At 48.2% G+C, this 19,997-nt stretch overlaps 1 protein-coding gene across 3 annotated transcripts in view; it reads left to right on the top strand.

Annotated features, from left to right (window-relative positions):
- The window catches only part of PIWIL2 (piwi like RNA-mediated gene silencing 2), a 1,855,951-nt gene that overhangs the window by 902,405 nt on the left and 933,549 nt on the right, over positions 1 to 19,997 (top strand). For all 3 annotated transcript variants that reach the window (XM_085633754.1, XM_085633756.1, XM_085633755.1), the window contains one exon: positions 9,874 to 9,960. In XM_085633754.1, coding sequence (XP_085489880.1) covers positions 9,874 to 9,960 — 87 coding nt within the window. The remainder of the gene's footprint in view (positions 1 to 9,873; positions 9,961 to 19,997) is intronic.

The raw sequence follows: 19,997 nt of genomic DNA, 5'->3' as shown, positions 1-19,997 counted from the left end.
TACTGATTATGTGAGTGGCTGTATGAGTGGATATGTCAGTGGCTGTATGGGTGAGTGAGTTGATGTGTGTAGATCTGTGAATCAGTGAGCGGGTGTTTAAGTACTGGTATGGGTCTGTGAATGGGTTTGTGAATGGTTGCGTGGGAGTGGTTGTATGAAAGGTTCTATGGGGTGTGAGTGGGGACATCAGTGATTCTGTGGATGATGTCATTTGAGATGTCATGTGTGATTTCACTAATCATGTCATGAGTGATGTAATATACGAGGTCATGTGCAGTGCATTGCGGGGGCGCAAGTTATAGTTAGCTCTGTAAACTATAACAGTTGTATTTCACTGGTTTTGTGCGAAAGAAATCTGAGCCAAACTATAACGTCCCTGTAACCATTGTTTTTTTTCTGTGAATTTATGAGGTTTATGAAAATGCTAATTCCTAACTATAATGTCCCTGTAACCTTTGTTTTTTTCTGTCTGTGAATTTCTGTGGGCTTGTAAATGCTAATTGTGAGAAGTTGGCCTGATATATGATGTCACTAATTCTAGTGTACACCCTGTATCAGTCCAAACAACCCTTATGGTGATTGGCTGTAAAGTCAACCTTATAGACCAGCTATCCTCGTGGTAACATGGACAAGAGCAGTCTTAGGCTAAAGTCTGAATGGCATGTGAAGCCAGCTGTTATACCATATGTAATCCCTTGAATACCAAATGAAAGGACACCACAACAGATATATAAAAAAATAGAATGTATTTATTCTAGTCAAACCCTCAGGACTCTTTATGAGATTTGAGGTAAGTACAACACAGTCTTATTTAAGCATACATTAAGTCACACAGGTAAGTAATACAGTTAGGCCCTAGGGGCCACGCAAACCATATACTAAGTAAGTGGTATAAGGACCACTGTCACGAACACAGGATAGGCCTAGGCCTAGGGAATCGCTGGGGCTACATTATACTACCAAAGGTTAGGAAGTGGGAGGCCCACGGGATTCAGGTGCAGAGTGGAAACACGCGTAATGCGTAAAAGTCGATAGAAATGCAAGTTATTAGAAATTAGCAGTTTTAGGACACTTCTGGTATAGCTAGGAAGTCGAGACTCGGAAACTAGACCCTTGGATAGTCAATACCCTTGTGAGCACCGAAATGCTCAAGTTACCTAGCCCACGGGCTGCGGGTGCATAGGTGTGAACTTGCGTCGGGTTTCGTCGTCGACTCCTATGGATGCCTGAAGGAAAGTTGCTGACAGGCAGTCAGTGAAGAGTGTCCGGTGGATCCCAAGGAGGGGATCAAGAAGGAAGGAACCTGCAAGCAGAAGAGACAGAGTCTAGGTCACCAGCCAGGAGCCGGGAAGGAACCAGGCGATGTCGTGGATATGCAGGTGAAGAGGTGAAGCTTGTCGCAGCAGTCACGGGTACCAGGAGGCGTCGAGGATGACCAGGACCAGGAGGTGAGCTGTCCCACGAAGGCTCTTGCTTTCGGCGGCGTCGAAGTCGAGTCAGGACCCAACAAGCCTTGGCAAGCGGAACCCACGCAGGATGGAGGACTTGCTTCTGGTGCAGACCAGGAAGGTCTGGGGTGCTTCTCTTCTACAGAGGAGCGGGTGCCAGTCTGCAGGAGCCGGACCAGCAAGTTAAAAACAAAGGTTCGTCGTCGCAGAAGTCACTAGCCAACGGGCCAGCAACCGGACAACACCTCGAGCAACTCAGGTGCAGAAGGGCCCCACGCAGAACACGTGAAGTGTGGGGAGCTGGTCTTCTTTGCAGATGGTGCTCGGGATGGGGGCTTCTCAATTCCCCAAGCACAGCCTCGAGGGAGCCTCTGAAGTCGCGCTAGTCAGGTACTAGCCACTTTTCCCAAGTCGCCGGTCCCACGTCCCTCGTCGCCTCCACGGGTCTCAGCTTCGCTGAAGATGTGGATCTGGGTCAGAGGTGTCTGGAAGTCTCGGCGCTGGTCAGTCTCTGCAGTCGTCCCTCGTAGGATCAGTCGCAAAGCAGCGGTCGCTGGATGGTGCCTGTTTGCCCAGGGTGGTCACTCCTTGGCCACAAGGGAGATTTTTTCTGTCTTCTTCCTGAGGTCGAATGTCGAAGGTCCAGAGTTTCTGTACAAGTTGCAGATTCAGGTTAATCTAATTTAGCAGGGCTCAGCTACCTACTGATATACTGGGCTAGTGGGCTGGGCTACCTGCAAGGTCCCTCCTATGGGTGGGACCAGGAAGGGGAGTGGTTACACCCCCTTCCCTTTCTCCTGTTTCGCGCCAGAGCTGGGGCTGGAGTGCCCCAGCGCCGGTTTGAACTGGACTATGCATGGGACACCTTGTGTGCCCCAGGCAGTGTCTAGTTTCATTCAACCCTCCCTGCCCCAATATACTAAATCCTGTCAAGGGTGGTGCTCGCACCTCCCAAGGCAGGAAACCTATTGTCCAAGCCTCCCTTGCTGGAAGGACTCCCAGCAGCAGGAGGTCAGTCTTGTGTCGTGGCAGCAGCATCCATTTTGTGATGCTGGGGCTCTGGTTAACTTTAACCGGGTAAGTAGGTTTCAACATGTCTTCTCCCTCTAGAAGGGAGGAATAATATCCTCATTGCCAGAAATGGTGTGGGGGTAGTATTCCAAAGTGTTAGGCACCTTACATGACATGTTTTGATAAAGCCAAACCATAGTTACCATAACCGTTTAAGATTATAAGGTACTTTAAGAGTATATGGTAGGCTATATCATAGAACAGCTATAAGGACATGGTTCCGAAAGCTGCAGACCGGCTCAGCTCATGCTAGAGCACCATCTCACATGTTACCAAGCACTCTGCCTCCAGGATTGTTAAGGCCTGCCATAGGAGTGGCTGATAGGTACACATGTGTCTATTTTAAGGGTAGATATAGGTATACTATATCTAAGCAAGGGGTGATTACACGACCTTGCCCCAGCTGAGTGATCAGCCAGTTGTGTCATAATGGAAGGCCAGGCCAGGGGTGGCATAATACATGCTGCAGCCCCTGGTAGGCCTAGGGTACACCTATGCCCTGGGTACCTAAGGTACACTGTACAGGGGCCAATAAGGTGATGCTAACCAATTGGGTTATGCACCTAAAGTACATAGTGTAAATTTAGAGAGAGAACAGCAGGGCTGTGGGTCTGATTGGCAGGCCCACAGCCACATCTAAGTCGAAAACCAGTGAAGCAAAAGCAAAAAGTGGGGGTGAACATAGAAAGCAGACCCTACTCTCCTAAACTAATTCCTACCTATATCGTCCATGTAACCTTTGGTTTTTCCAGTGAATTTTATGGTTAATTAACAAGTAGTTGCGTTTGCAGATTGGTGGAGAAAGGGGGATTAAAATCCAACCAGCTCTCCGTTATCCCGCTGTGTAGGACTTACAGGAGGTACCAGGAGGTCTTTTTGGCCCCCAAGATCCCTCAGGAGTAAAGTGGACTTAATCCCTTAACCATTACTGCACCAGGAGACACGCTTATGGAGTGTGGAGCAAGGGGATGTGGACTCCAAAGACCTTTTAGCAATCCAGCTGCATGGGACTTACTGGAGGTAACAGGAGGGGTAGTTTGGCCCAAGGAATTCCTTGGGGGGCCAAATATCCCTCCTGTTACCTCCAGTAAGCCCCACAAACCAGGATTGCTTTGAGGGTGTCGGAGGCCATGCCCCCTTTCTTTACCACTCTGCAAACACGCCTCCTGACACACTACTAGTAGGGTGGTGAAGTCCTCTTGGCTATTGAGGGTCCTTGGTGGCCAACTACACCTCCTGTTACCTTCAGTAGGTCCCACACAGTGGGTTTGATGAGAGGGTGGCCACTCCCCCTTTCTCCCACACACTGCAAACGCGCCTCTTGGCGCACTACTGGTTGCTGGATGAAGTCCACTTGAGGGTCCTTGGGGGGTGGGGGGGGGGGCAATAAGCCCTCATGTTACCTCCGGTAAGACCCACACAGCTGGATTGGTGAGAGGTCATCAAAGGCCACGCCCCCTTTCTCCACAATTCTGCAAATGGGCCTCCTGGCGCACTACTGCTTGGTGGAAGAAGTACCATTTAGTCCTGAGGCCGTCGGGAGGCAAGTGGACATAATCCCCCACCAGCAGTGTGCCGAGAAGTGTGTTTGCACAGTGATGGAGAAAGACCTCTGATCACCTCTCAGTAATCCCACTGTGTGGGGCTTACTGGAAGTCACAGGAGGTCTTGTTGGCCCCTAAGGACTTCCAGCAGCTAAGGGGACTTCAACCCTCAAACAGTTGCACCAGGAAGCGCATTTGCAGAGTGGTGTAGAAAGGGGACGGGCCGCTTGTGAGGTGAATTTTTGTTGTTTTCTTTACTAAGGAGAGGGGGCAGTGTAGACCCCCTTCTGTTGGCCGATTTGGGCCCAGAGGACCCCATCCACAGGGCCAAGCACTTTTAAGAATGGGGAGGGAGGGGCCGCATGGCCCCCCTCCCCAGGCCGATTTTGGCCTCTGGGACCCCATCTCATGTTTAAAAATTGTTTTTTAAAAAAAAGAAAAATGTGGGGCCATGTGCCCCTCTTTCCTGGGACAATTTTGGCCCCAGTGACCTTATCCCTCTGGACCTGCCCTTATTTCATAAAAAACAAAAATTAAACACGAGAGGGAAGCAACGTGGCACCCTCCTGGGCTGATTTTGGTGCCAGGGACTCCATCCCTCAGGACCTGGGTGCCCTGGCTTCACGTGCCCCCCCCCCCTCCTCCATTGATAAAAGTTAAAATCCCGGGAAGGTGGCAGCTGCACAGGGGGAGGGGGTCCGCACAGCCCCCGCATTATTACCTGTAAAGCCCCAAGGAGGTGGCAGTCTTAATGGCTGGGAGGGGGTCCAAGAGGTCCCTTCCATTAATCCACTTTCTCTCATGCTAAATCTAAGAGGATGCTGGGCAATACGGATGACCCAATTTCAGAAAAGAAAGCTCATCTGGATAAATTCGCCGAGCTCACAGTTACTGACACTTTTAATCTTCTTATGGGGGTTAAATCTGGCTCCCCTTCTGACCCTTGTCCGACACCTAAAATAAAGTTAGCGGCGGAACCGATCTCCCGAGTTTTGACCGCCATTTTTTAGGTCTCGCCTGAGCCAGCGCATGCGCTGGTCTGGCGAGACATTTTGTGAGGGCTCCAAAAAGTGCTACCAGGCCAGCCTAGCGCTACAGTGCATGTGCGCGGGCACGCGCGCCGCGCTTGACCGAGGTTACTTTCACTTTCGCGGCCGCTTTGATGTTTGATCGCGATCACTTTCACGGCCGCTTGGCATAGCCAATAGGTCTCGCTTTTGGGACCTTATAAGTGTTTTTGCATAGCTAAACACTTATAAGGTCCCTAAGGCGAGACCTATTGGCTATGCCAATGCTTGTTATACTATGTATTCAGAAGGATACTTTCCATTAGAATGGAAAAAACCTCTATCTTGCCTCTTTTAAAAAAAACAAATCTAGATGTAAAAGACCCCAACAGTTTTAAGCCTATATCCAGACTCCCGTTACCTGCAAAAATTGTTGAGAGGAATTTAAACATGCAACTTAGTTACTTTCTGGAGTCGACGCAAGCATTGGACCCAACCCAGCATGGATTCAGAAGGGGCCATAGCACTGAATCGGCTCTTTTGAAATCTACTGAAGAGATCCGAACCATTTTAGATAAAGGGGGCAAGGCTGCTCTGATCATGCTAGATCTCTCAGCAGCATTTGATACGGTCCATCACGATTTGTTGATGGACCAGCTGCGGGAGATCGGAGTCCAGGGCTCTGCATGGAGACTTCTGAAATCTTTCCTCACAAATCGGAGTCAGTCAGTGTCCTTGGGGGAATTTTCATCTGAGTCCTTTTCATTACCTTGTGGGGTCCCGCAAGGGTCCTCTCTAAGCCCGACACTATTTAATGTATATGTGTCCTCTTTGGCGCCCCTTATTCAGTCATTTAGGTTTGGTTTGACCTCCTACGCGGTCGACACACCAGGAAGAGGTGTGGCGCCGCGGCCAGGGCGACTGACTCCGGAATCTGGGGATCACGGTTCGATCCCCGGCACCGGCAGCAGAATAACCCAGCACCATGTGACTCTGGGCAATAGCTTGCTTAATCTTCCCCATGGCCCCCAGCGCCTAGAGACCCTTTCGGGTGATTGTTCGCGCTTTACAAATGTGGATTATTATTACAAACAGAGGAGTGGCGGAGCACGGCGAATCGATTTAAGGACTGTATGACTGCTGTAGGGATTTGGATGGCCCAAAGCTGCCTTAAATTGATCTCCAGTAAGACGGAGGTGGTATGCTTTGGCAACATTCCAAATTTTTGGACCCCTGAATGGTGGCCAAACACCTTGGGTCCCCTCCCCGCACCCAACAAGAAGGTAAAAAACTTAGGAGTGTGGGTGGACCATAAGCTCAGCTTTAGAGACCAAGTGAATTCAGTGTCTTCCGCTATGTCCTTTGCTCTTAGGTCCTATAAGAAAATTCTGCCGCTCTTACCTGTAGAGTGTCACCAAACGGTCGTCACTGCACTTACTATGTCTAGGCTGGATTATTGTAATGGCATGTATCTCAATAATCCAGGAAGGAATAATGAATAGGTTGCAACTCCTGCAGAATGCTGCTGCTAGGTTGGTGTCAGGTATCCCTAAATATGCATCAATCTCTAAGGAGATACGGAGGCTTCATTGGCTGCCAGTTAGGAAGCGTACCCAGTTTAAAGCTTTGTGTCTGGTTCACAAGGCGATTCATGGAACAGGGTCAGCTAATTTAAATGAGCGGCTATTTTTGTATACTCCTACTAGATCACTGCGCTCATCTGCAGCTAAGCAGGTCTATGTGCCTTTGGTAAAAAAGGCCTCCTAGGGTGGAAGAAGCTTTGTAGTGAATGCAGCCAAAGCCTGGAATAATCTTCAATTACACCTCAGAGGGTTGACCAGCCTGTTGGCTTTTCGCAAAGCTTTAAAAACCTGGCTGTTTACAGAATAATTTTCACTTCGGCCTTGAGCCTTGGGTAGATCTCACACAGCGCCAGGACACCCACGGGTAACAGTAGCGCTTAATAAATGTTATAAATAAATTAATTAATTAAATAAACAACCCCCAGGGATGTGGTGGTCCCTGGGGCGCAGAGGATGCCGTGCGGGCAGCCCGCATAAATCATAACAAAAACACTGGGGAGGTGGAGGTCCCTGGGGTTTAATTAACCCCTAGGAGGGGGCCCCATGCACCCCCTTCCTTTATTCTTAACATGCCCTTGGGATTTGGCCCACCATGGGGCTAAATGTAAAAGACACGCAGGAGTCCGTGCATGTTTTTTAAAATTTTATTTCGCCACGGATTTTCAGATCCACCCGCGAATTTGTGACAAAATTAAAAAAGCCCCTAAATCCGGTGAGTTCCCTATGGGACCCCCCACCCTATCTAGGGCAGTTATGGTATTCCTACCCTGCCACCCCCCCCTTTTTTCTTTTTTTATACATTTCTATTGTGTCCCAAGATGGCTGCCAACACTTTCTGGTTAAAATATTGGCAGCCAATCAAATTTTAGTAGGATCCGTGATTCCACTGCAAGGACTTGGGTCCCCATATATCTATATATAACTTAAATATCTCAAACTACTGAATGGATTTGCATCAAATGATTAAAAGCCTGCTTTCTGGACCAACATCTAGCTTTCTACCAAATTTGGTGTGATTCCTTTAGCAGTTCGGGCTGTAGTACTGTTAAAAAAAAAAAAAAAAATCCCCATAGACATAACATGGGGAAAACATGTTTTAGGACCCCCTCCTTTTTTCTCAGCCCCGCTTGACGGATCAACCCGAAACCGTTCAACACAGCAGCTGAACCAAAAAGGGGATGCTTTTTGAAGATTTTGTGAAGATTTGTCAAGCCGCGCCAAAGTTATTGGCACAACAAAAAACGCTTTTCCTATGGAAACGTTGGTCCTAACTATAGCTACCTACTAGCGACCAATATATATCCTTCAGGGGGTCGATATTTAGGTTCAGCCCAGGATCTCACCCACCTCTGGTCCCTCCCAGGGGGTGATCAGTTACATCACCGATTTTTCCCAATTGATATGAATGCCTGTGTGGTTCCAAATATAGTGAGAACTTCCAGCACCCTGGCGAGCTAACTGTCCGGGTCCATCAGATATAATAGGATGTCATCTGCATATAAATATATTATGTCCCTCCATGTGGGGGTCCAGTTGATCTTCCTTGTCGGTGCATCTTTCTTCACCCACTCCTCCAGCTGCTCGAGGGCAGCCACGATGAGAGCGGGAGAGTGGGAGAGTGGGAATGACTGTCTAGTGCCCCGCCCCAGGGGTAAGCCAACGGAACAATTGCCATTAACCTTAACACGGGCTATTGGGTCCATGTAGAGTAACCGTATCCAAGCCTAAGTCTCAAGACCGAGTCCCACTTTTCTCAGAATGGTCTGTAGATATGGCTATTCCAGGGGGTGCCTTTTTGGCATAGAGCGAGCAGGATAGCGGGTTCCTGGATCACCTGACATCTCTCCAGACATCCAGTCTTTCATCTCAAGTTATGTTGTGTAGCCCTCTGGGGCATGAACCCAAACTGGTCCGGGTTTACCAATTTGTGAATAGCTGTGCTCAGGCGATTTACCATTATTTTGGCCAATTCCTTAACCTTTGTATTAAGCATGGAGCTTGGCCTGTAAGACGCATACACATCCCTTGGTATAGCACTTTTGTGGATAACCGCTATCGTTGCTGTCCTGAGATCATCCGGGAAACACCCCGCCCATTTGGCCTCTTCAAACATTGCCAACATAGGCTTCGTTATTTTCCCCTTCAGGCCTTTAAAAAACTTGTTTGGGAACCCATTCAGTCCCTGGGTCGTCCTGCTCCTCATTTGTACGATTGCGTTTCCAAACTTCCTTTCCTCTATCTCCCCGTCTAGGCATATTGCAAGGACATCCTTAATGAACCCCTGCATTTTCTTTGAGTCTATGCGCAGCTTGGAGCTGTAGAAGTCACTAAGGTGCTTCCCAAATACCTCCACTATCTCCTCCGCCGTATGTACCACCTCCCCCGTATGTACCGCCTCCTCCATGTTCGGCGAATGTTGAGCACCCATCTTTGGCCGTCTTCCCTACTAGCCAACCATGCCAGCATCTTCCAGGTCTTGTTTTGGAATTCATAAATTCAATGTTGCGGAGCCCAGTAATGTTTTTGCGTCTCTCCCTCGACCAGTAGCTGATTTAATTTTCTCTGTTTTCCCACAAGTGATGCTTCAGGGGCCTGCATATATTTTTCTCAGCTTTATTAAAAGAAAAATGATCCTCATGATTTGTATGTAATGTAAGAATAGATATGTGTACATTTCCTTGTGCATTTGTCTAAGATTACTGCATTTCTCTAAAGTAAGAATCTCTGACGTAGGAAATAATGATTTAATATCAGTTTATGAGAAAGCCTCCAACTGTGAATACATGTCAGTAAAATAAACGGAATCATGCATGATAAAATATGCATAAATCATAATGAAAAAATGAGGGCTTCATGGGGGCTCAAAAGCAGAAATAATGCAAGCCACATGACAAACACGACTGTTCTGCTCAACTCTTTATAGGTTCAAGCTCTTAGAAGCACCCAAAAATTGTTTACCTCTCAGTCTAAATGAGGCTTTCTGTGCTGGTTTGTTTGTGCCTGGAATAAAGTGCTTTATAGGTTCAAGCTCTTAGAAGCGCCCAAAAATTGTTTACATCTCAGTCTAAATGAGGCTTTCTGTGCTGGTTTGTTTGTGCCTGGAATTAAGTGCTTTGTTTTGCATCATCATAATGATTTTGCTCTGGTTCATTGTAAGCACATCTGTCAACTTGGAAATTTAATTGGGGCACTGATTCTACTTTCTTGTGATTGTCCATAGGTTTTAGGTGAGATCCTTCTTCTTCCTGAGCTTTCTTACATGACTGGTATCCCAGAGAAGATGAGGAAGGACTTCAGAGCCATGAAGGTACATAGATTAATACAAATTCAAATTAACGTTATTGAATCACGCAGGAGATCTGCATGTTACAAGAAAAACATTATGGATGATTGTATAGCGAACGTGTGTACAACCGACCAGTTGTTAAATTAAAACCTAATAGATAAAGTTGTTAACAAAAAAACAAGTTATTGAATCACAGCATGGCTGGGTATACTCCTCCCCAATTATGTAACTGGGGGACAGAAGCTTAAATTGAATGAATATGAAATTGATAGTTACCGTGTATCTGTTCAATCTCAAGTCTGTGACTGTTGTGCCAAAAAGTAATTTGCAGACCATTTCACTTTAGCTGTCAGTCTTTCATATAAGGGACAGTGTACACTAGTGCTTAACATAGTATCAGAACTTATAGAAAATTAAACCATTTTAAAATATAAAGTACAGATAACTTATTCATCAGAGCTTATAGTGATACAACTGTGAAATATGCTTCTTGTTAAGGTGGGTCATGTACATACCAGGGCAGGGCAACACTATACTGTAGGTTAAGGTTGAGAACTGCATTCATAGCATAAGCCATCACATTTAGGGGCAATGTGGGACTGTGCAAGCCTTATTGTGTGTGAGGATTTTTAGGTCTACCTGGATAAATCCTACAAGAGTAGTTACTTGCTAACCCAAAAAGGCTATTTCGAAATTGATATTGTGCTTCATCTTGAGCTAATCTTGGTTTGAAATAAGTGAATACTATGCTGTGTGCAGCTGAAACTCCAGATAACTCGTTCTGCGTCATCTGAAATGGACTTCCATCTTGATGATGCCTACTGGAATTTGTGTCCAAAGTAGCTCAGAAAGTGGAATGCTGTGCAGTATTACTTGACAGAAAGACAGTTACTGCATGTTACTCTCCATTATCAGGTAGGCAACATTGAATTGGGTGCAAAAGATGACTTTATATCGCTTTTGGTCTGTTCAAATAGCATGTAAATAGTGACAACATCCAGTGTTGACAAAGAAAATGTTTTCTGTGAATGTGGCTCTCTAGTGACATTCTAGGCCTTGCTTGTGAGTTGTTTCAATTGGTGCTGCATGTTCAAATGAGACATGCTTAATATCGGAACAAGAGGGATCAATAGATGTAGAGTTGTGAAATATGAATTAAAGTGAGTTCAACTGACAGTTGAAAAGAGCTCCTTCATGGTATGTTGCCTAACCCCTCTTCCTGCAAAGAGCAGGTCGTCCACATCTTCCACACTACTACTGTAGTGAGGCGGACATGGAGATCTCTTCCTCTCACTGTTGCTTGGAGAACCCTCAGGAGGATCCCAAGCTCCCCTCTGTTTCTTTTTCTGTCTCTTGACCTAAAATGTTCCCTAGTGACCAGTTTGCTTTCAGCCCTTAACAGTGATAGATCAGGAGGTATCCCCACATATCTTGTTCCCTATGGAAGCTAAAATGCAGATTGTTGCCCCCTTCTATAAGGATTTCTGCTCTGGAGTTCTGGGAGGGCCACAGCCCCAAGCAGCCATCTTTTCAGAAGGTAACCAACTGCCTCCTGAATGGAATTCTGCTTAGGTAGCACAGCTTGGCTCCAGTCCCCGAGCAGGGTTGCTTTTGGGTGTGACATTGTTAGAAAGTCAGATCAAATGGGCTATATTGTACACCCATCCCAACATTTTTGGTGGCCTGAATTACCCCTTGGACACCAGGTATAATTTCTTGTGATGCAGTCAAATCAAAACTGTGTGTAGAGAGCTGGGCTTTCTGGCAACAGGTTTGATTTTCTAATACTGCTCAACATTATTTGTATTTCAGTGGCAAAAGTTCAAACATCCAGCATTCCCAAGTTTCTACTGATCAGAATAGTATGGGTAGGCTACCTATTTTATGGTATGGTAAAAGTGTTCAAACTTGCACGTTTGAATGGCTGCAATATGTGCTTTTGGTGAGCCAACACCCAGGGAAGCCTACCATTTCTGAAAACTAGAGTCTGAGGGAAATCGAGGTTTTTGTAGCTTGTGTAAATGCTAGAATGCTTATTTACCCAGAGGGCTCTGTATACATCATACAGTGCCAAAAAGCCAATTCCTTCTTAGTTTACATTGCTGAAGACTGGTATGTTTAGGCTTGGGCCAGCTGGCAACCAGTGAGCACGAGGAACCCAAGACATTTATGAAAACTAGATGCCCAGGGAATTTCATACATGTAAGGCTTGTAAGTATCCTATCACATTTTCCTACCCAGAATGCCTTGCAAACGGCAGATCTATGGAAAAATAAAATCATCCATTTCTTTTGAGGTTTGATGCAGGATTTTGGGCCATTGTTGGTAGTGTCGCATAGAAACCCAACAAACTGTTTGCAATTCTGAAAATTAGAATCAGGGTGGTGTGGCTTATGTGGATCCTAGCACGTTTAGAGTGGAGTGGGTCTTTTGACAATTTGAAAACAATTCTTTTCCTGGCCACGTCAGCGACCTTGCAAAGGAAACATTTCCTGGTGCTAGGTTGTACCTCATAGAAAAGTACACAAGATCAAACCCCAGTCTTCTCGAACAACGGAACCTGGGTATACTGTAACATAGAACACGTGGTTGTGGGGTTCTCTTATAGGGGATTTCCGTGTATAGTCATAATCATGGGAATAGTCCCACCCATGTGCGTGGACCCTGGAGCACTTCATTAGATATATATCTTCTTAAGTTGTCATCTTCTGCCTTTCTTTAGGAAGGCCTGCATAGACACTTAAGAGATAAAGACAATAATGCAGCCTAAGCAACTAGGCTACCCTGGCCATTACTTCTTCTTGAAGTGAAAAAAGATAGCCAGTTTAACTTTTAAATTTAGCAATTTGCTGAGTTTTACACAAAGAAAACTCCCCTTCACAAACCTCCTTTTTTCATGATAGAGATCAAAAGGATTGGACAGAGAAGCCCCCATAGGCTGCCAGTTACTTTCAGTTCTTTTTTCCGGCTCCTGCTAGCAGGACCCTGGAGCATTGATATCTACCTTTTTTGGTATTCCATTCAAAATTAGTTCTGTATTTGGATTTTTGCAGTTTCACTCGACGTCTTTGGCCTTTAGCTACCTTCTGCTGTGTTTTTTTTGGCAGAATTTCTGCAGTTTTCTTGTCAAAATGCCTTCTCTGTTTGACAAGTGTCCTGACTGTGGTAGGAAGAAAGCCAAGTCTGATGCACACAGAGTCTGTATTCTGTGTTTGCCTGTCTCTCATGTACCTGACACCTGCTCTATTTGCAAGACTTTTCCCAGGCGCACCCGGCATGACAGGGAGAAGATTCGGCTCCAAGGGTTGGAGCAGAGAAGACAGAAGGCAGCATCTTTAGTCTCTGGGCAAGGAGAGGGTGAGTCCTCTACCAAAACCCATGCTTCGACCTCTGGGGAGCTCCCCAGTCGAAAAACGTTGGAAAAACGACGCTGGTCCCGATCGACGTCGAAGACGACGACGACGACGTCGAGAGCAGGTATGACTACTATATGCTCTCAGTCGACTCAGGGATCTGGGTTGAAGCGACGTCGGTGTTCAACGTCGAGGAGAAGAACGGCGAGGTCTCGGACGAGATCGCCGTTGCGGGTGTCCCCGCGTTCAACATCGACTCAACGAAGATTGCCGTCGAGACATCATCGTCGTCGATTGGAGTTACACAGGCAACGGCGGTCGCCATCAATGCATCACCGCTGATCAACGTCTACGAGAAGGTCGACGTCGAGGAGAAGGTCGAAGTCTAAGAGAAGGTCGACGTCGAGTGGTCAACACCGACGTTTGACGTCGAGGTACCGTTCTGGGACTCGCTCGGTAGTGAGCCTGTCGACGTCGACAGGGAGCTCACGTTCCAGACGACGTCTACGCTCGCCGTCGAGCAGTAGATCGAGACAGAGGTCTGAGGTTGAGTCCAGGGCCGCTTCTTCGCAGCCAGCTTGAAAACAGAGGAGGTTGGTCTCCTCTTCAGGTTCGGAGTACTCTCGTACCTATTCAGATACCGCCACCACCACCAAGTCCTCCTCCTCAACCGGGGCCCACGGCTCCTCAGCCCATGCGTCCTACAGAGCCTCGAAGATCACGGTCTCGCCCGAGACATCGTTCCCATAGACACCACCGGTCTTCCACACGGTCTTGTCATCGCTATGAGAGATCTCGCTCCCGACATATCAGGGATACGTCTTCCACGAGTACTGGGAGGTACTCACCTACTCAAACGGATTCTCCTCTTCAGTGGGTGTCTCCCGTTGATGACATCTCCACCTTCCGGGAGGTTCTGGTCAGAGGGTCTTCAAAGCTGAACATTCCCCGGTCTACTCCTGTGCAGTCGACATTAGTGAGATTTGAAACACCAGCAGAGACAAACATCCCGTCCATTGCTTCCGTTGGTGCCTGGTTTGGAGGAACCGGCTATGGAACTGTTCTTGACGCCATCTTCTATAAAATCTGCGCCTTCCAGGTTACAGAAGAAATATCGCCCACCTGAGTCTGATCGGCCTTTCTTCCGACTGGACCCCGCCCCGGACTCAGTCATAGTGGTGGCGTTAAGGAAACAGCATGCTACGGCTCCAACTTCCACGGTGCCACCGGATAAGGAAAGTCGTAAGCTGGATTCGGTGGGGAGTAAAGCTTGCAACACCGCAGCTAGATCCATGAAGGCGGCCAGCTCTACTGCCTTGCTGGGCCGTTATGACAGATCCCTGTGGGAGCCGCTTCAACAATCTGTGGATCTCCTACCCAGGGGCAAGCGGGAAGACTTTCAGGAGATAGTGAATGAGGGCCTGAGGTTTCGAACAAAGTCATCAGCGCTTCAGCAGATACTTCACTCCTGTCAGCCTACGGGTATTGCCACGGAATTGCTCTACGGAGACATGCTTGGCTTCGTCTTACTTCCCTGAAGCCGGAGGCGCAACAGCGCATTTCTAATCTGCCGTTCTCTGGCACGACTCTTTGGCTCCAATGCGTATGACGAGGTGGCCCGCATGAAGACTGACATGGAGACTTTGAAGGCTGTAGGTTTAGAGAAACCTATAGAACAGCGAAAAACCTTCCGCCCTTTCCAACGGCGTTATTTCTCCCAGAGGTTCCAACGATCTCAGAGCCGTCAGTCCAACCATTAACAGCAGTTTCAGCCGTCTTTTCAGCCGTTTCAGAAACGCCAGCCGCGAGGACGATCCAACCAGCAGTCTGGACAAGGGAACAAGGCTCCTGCCGGTTCCAAGCCCTGAAGGGTTTCTTCCTCCTTGTCCTTTACCCACTCCGGTGGGGGGGAAGCATTCAAAACTATCTGGCAGAGTGGCAGAAAATAATTCAGAACAATTAGGTGCTGAGTATTGTTCGCAGTGGATACTCGCTATGTTTCCCAAGCCCTCCTCCGTCTCTTCCTCTAACTCGCACACGCTACATGCTACGCGAGTTGCAGAAGGAGGCCAACACCCTCTTGCAGAAAAGGGCGATCGAACCGGTTCCAATGGCACAGAGGGGAACAGGACTGTATTCTCGGTTCTTTCTAGTCCGCAAGAAAGACAAGAGCGAGTTCAGACCCATCCTCGACTTGTGACAGGCTAACAAATGGGTTCGCAGAGAAAAGTTTCGGATGTTGTCCTTGCATCAAATCTACCCTCAACTTCATCAGGGAGACTGGCTATGCGCAATAGATCTGCAAGACGCATATTTTCACGTGCCCATAGCGAGGAAACATCACAAGTTCCTGCGATTCACCGTCGGCAGCAACCATTATCAATACTCCGTGCTACCTTCGGCCTGAAGTCAGCGCCCCGGACATTTTCCAAATGCATGGCCGTGGTTGCTGCACATCTAAGGAAGAACAAGGTGTTCGTCTACCCTTATCTAGACGACTGGCTGATCAAGGCAGCTACGTTTCAGGAAGCGCAACTGCATTTCAATCGGACTTCCAATCTACTACTTCGTTTGGGCCTCCATATCAACCTCACGAAGTCTGTCACGACTCCTGTCCAATGTATACAGTATCTGAGAGCCATCATCGGTACACAAACAGCAAACATTTGTCCTTCGGAGGAGAGACTTATCAATCCCTCGGAAGGCTCAGGCTCTCATGACCATGCCCTCACCGATGGTGAGGAAGGTGTCTTCTCTCCTGGGCTCCATGGCCTCCTGTATCTTCCTCACTCCAAACGCACGCCTTCATATGAGACCCCTGCAAGAATGTCTGGAGGATCAGTGGGACCATAGACTAGGGGATTGGGAAGACCGGATTCAGCTGTCGCAGCAGGCTCTCCAGTCCATCTGCTGGTGGTGTTCTCCACGCAATCTCCTTCGGGGGATTCCCTTCCACAAGGAGATACCGACGCAAACCATAATGACGGACCCTTCTCTCCACGGCTGGGGGTGCGCATTCCAACCACCTTCAGATACAGGGCACGTGGTCCCGGAAAGAGACCAAGTACCACATCAACTTCCTGGAACTTTGAGCAGTCCATTTGGTGCTGAAAGCCTTCCAGCCATTTCCCACCAGTTCTTTTCTTTTTCAGATGGCCAATACGACCACAAGTTCTACCTCAACAAACACGGGGGCTCGAGATCTCGAGCGTTTTCTGTGGAAGCCCAGGACATCTAGAACTGGCTGTTGGCCAGCAACTTAACCATCACAGCAACTCACCTCCTAGGTGTTCAAAATGCTCAGGCAGACGCGCTCAGCAGACTCATTCAAGAAAATCACGAATGGGTCGTAAACGACGAAGTGGTGTGAGACATCTTCGAAGGATAGGGTACCCCAGAGGTCGATCTGTTCGCTACCACGGAAAACAGCAAATGCCGCAACTTCGCCTCCAGGTTTTACCATCCGGGGACTCTGGGGAATGCACTGTGGATCAACTGGTCAGGCGGCTTTCTCTATGCTTTTCCGCCAATTCCCCTGATCCTGACTGTACTGATCAAGCTCTCGCAATCATGGGCCAAGATGATCCTCATTGCTCCGGAGTGATTGCGGTGGTTCACAGACCTACTCCACTGGTCTCTCCTGCCACATCTCCATCTTCCATGCCGGCCAGACCTTCTGATGAAGTTCGGCAGACAGGTGGTGCACCCCAATCTCTCGTCATTGAATTTGGTGGCATGGCTCCTGAGTTAGTAGAGAACGGACATTTGAATCTCCCTCAGGACTGTATGGAGATATTGAAGGAGGCCAAACGACCATCTACACGCACGTCCTATGCATATAAATGGAAGAGATTTTGCATCTGGTGTGCATCTAAGAATGTGGATCCTACCTCCTGCAAGGAAGATGTCATTCTTCCTTACTTGCTACACTTGGCTCAATCTGGCCTTCAATTTCATTCGATCAAGGTTCATCTGGCAGTTTTAACTGCTTATAGGAAATGCCCTTCACAAACATCTTTTTTTTAAATCCCAGTCATCAGAGATTTTCTTGAAGGATTGAAGAAAGTGTTTCCTCCCATTAGGCGTCCTTCGCCTCCCAGGGAGCTTAGTGTGGTCCTTTCACGACTGATGAGGGAACCGTTTGAACCCATTCATAAGGCTTCTCTTCAGCATCTGTCTTGGAAGACGGCTTTCCTTGTGGCCATAACTTCTGCCCGCAGGGTTAGCGAACTTCAGGCATTATGTTTTAAAGAGCCTTATACAGTCTTTCATTCCTCTAAGGTAGTTATGAGGACTCAGCCTATGTTCCTCCCTAAAGTTGTTTCAGAGTTTCATGTGAACCAAGCTATTACATTGCCTAATTTTTTCAGAATCCCTCTTCTCCTGCTGAGAGGTCGTTTCATCCAATGATGTTAGGAGGGTCTTGAAATTCTATTTGGACAAAACTAAGGGTATCCGTAGATCAGACCAATTATTTGTAAACTATGGCTTGGTTCGAACTGGTCTAGCTACCTCCAAACAATCCATTTCTAGGTGGATTGTTTCTTGTATTCAGCTGTGTTATCAGAAAGGCAACAAGACTCTGGTTAGTAAGCCTAGGGCTCACTCTACCAGAGGTAAAGCAGCTACTGCGGCTTAAATTCGTAACGTACCTATTTCGGAAATCTGTAAGGCTGCCACTTGGTAGTCAGTCCATATATTTGATAAGCACTACTGCCTAGACACTGATGCTAGGGCAGATGCTCAGGTTGGGTAGGCTTCACTTCGAAATCTATTTGCGCAATAGTGCGGTTGTTTTCTGTTTCTTCCACCGGTGGAGAGTTGTTTTGGGATGGGCTTGCTAGTCTATTCACATGATTATGACCATACATGGAAATCACCTACAAGAGAAGTAGTTTCTTACCTGTAACTCCAGTTCTCTTGCATGGGTTTTTCCGTGATAGTCATAAGCAACCCGCCCGCCTCCCCGGTGGCAGACACAGAAGTACCCAAGACTCTGCAGGCTCTGCTTCTTTACGCCTTCAAAAAGAATTGAAAGTAGCTGCCTCTGGCTGTGCATCATGGGTTACCGGGTGTAGGAAGGTGGATATCTGACTATGGTTACCCCCAACTTTTTGCCTAGTGTCTAGCTGGTTTTTCAACTTAGTTGGCCTGAGATCCTGCCATTCAGGGTCTCAGGCTGTCTGCTCTCTCGTTAAAATGGACTCCATGTACCCTAGGTACATACCCAATTGGTAAGGATCACCTTATTGGACCCTGTACAGTGTACCCTAGGTACCCAGGGCATAGGCGTACCCTAGGCCTCCCAGGGGCTGCAGCATGTATTATGCCACCCCTGGTCTGGCCTTCCAATCAGACACAACTGGCTGATCACTCAGCTGGGGCAAGGTCGTGTAATCACCCCCCTTCCTGGTCCCACCCATAGGAGGGACCTTGCAGGTAGCCCAGCCCACTAGCCCAGTATATTAGTAGCTAGTTGGGCCCTGCTAAATTAGATTATCCTGAACCTGCAACTTGAACAGAAACTCTGGACCTTCGACATTCGACGAAAGAAGAAGACTGAAGAATCTCCCTTGTGGCCAAGGAGTGGCCACCCTGTGCGAACAGGCACCATCAAGAGACATACCCTTTGCTTTGCTGAAGTTCTACGAGGGACCGACTGCAGAGCCTGACCAGAGCCTTGACTTCCAGACTTCTCTGACCCTGATCCACATCCACAGCCGAGCTGAGATCCGTGGAGGCGACGAGAGACGTGGGACCGGCTACCTGGGAAAAGTGGCGAGTATCTTCCAGCGCAGCTTCTGAGGCACCCTCGAGGTTGTGCACCGGGGATTGAGAAGCCCCAACCCCAAGCACCATCTGCACCGAAGATCAGCCCCCCACACTCCACGAGTCCTGCGTGGGGCCCTTCTGCATTTCCCTGCTTGCCGCGTCTGTCCGGTTGCTTGCCCGTTGGCTAGTAACCTTTGCGACGACACACCTTCGATTTTCCACTGCTGGTTTGGCTCCTCCAGACTGGCTCCTGCTCCTCTGGAAAAGAGAAGCACCCCAGACCTTCCTGGTCTGCACCAGAAGCAAGTCCTCCATTCTTCGTGGGTTCCGCTTGCCAAGGCTTGGTGAGTCCTAGTTCGACTTCGACGCCGCCGACCGCACGAGCCTTCGTGGGACAGCTCGCCTCCTGGTCCTGGTCGTCCTCGACGTCTCCTGGTACCCGTGGCTGCTGCGACAAGCTTCACCTCTTCACCTGAAATCTCCCGACTTCGCCTGGTTCCTTCCTGGTTCCATGTGGTCACTGGCTAGTGACCCAGACTCTGTCCCTTCTGCTTGCAGGTATCCTTCCTTCTTGATCCCGGCCTTGGGATCCACCGGACACTCTTCACTGACTGCCTGTCAGCATCTTTCCTTAAGGCATCCATAGGAGTCGACGACGAATCCCGACGCAAGTTCACACCTATGCACCCGCAGCCCGTGGGCTAGGTAACTTGGGTACTCCGGTGCTCACCAGGGTATTGACTATCCTAGTGTCTAGTTTTCAAGTCTCGACTTCCTAGCTACTCCAGAAGTGTCCTAAATCTTATTAATTCTAAACTGTACTATTTCTATCGATTATACGCATTACGCGTGAGTGTTTCCACTCTGCACCTGAATCCCGTGGGCCTCCCACTTCCTAACCTTGGGTAGTATAGTGTAGCCCCAGCGATGGCC

The sequence above is a fragment of the Triturus cristatus genome, chromosome 11 (assembly GCF_964204655.1).
Source record: "Triturus cristatus chromosome 11, aTriCri1.1, whole genome shotgun sequence".
Lineage (NCBI taxonomy): Eukaryota > Metazoa > Chordata > Amphibia > Caudata > Salamandridae > Triturus > Triturus cristatus.
The sequence above is the reverse complement of the archived record's forward strand: the minus strand, read 5'-3'. Positions and strand labels throughout refer to the sequence as shown.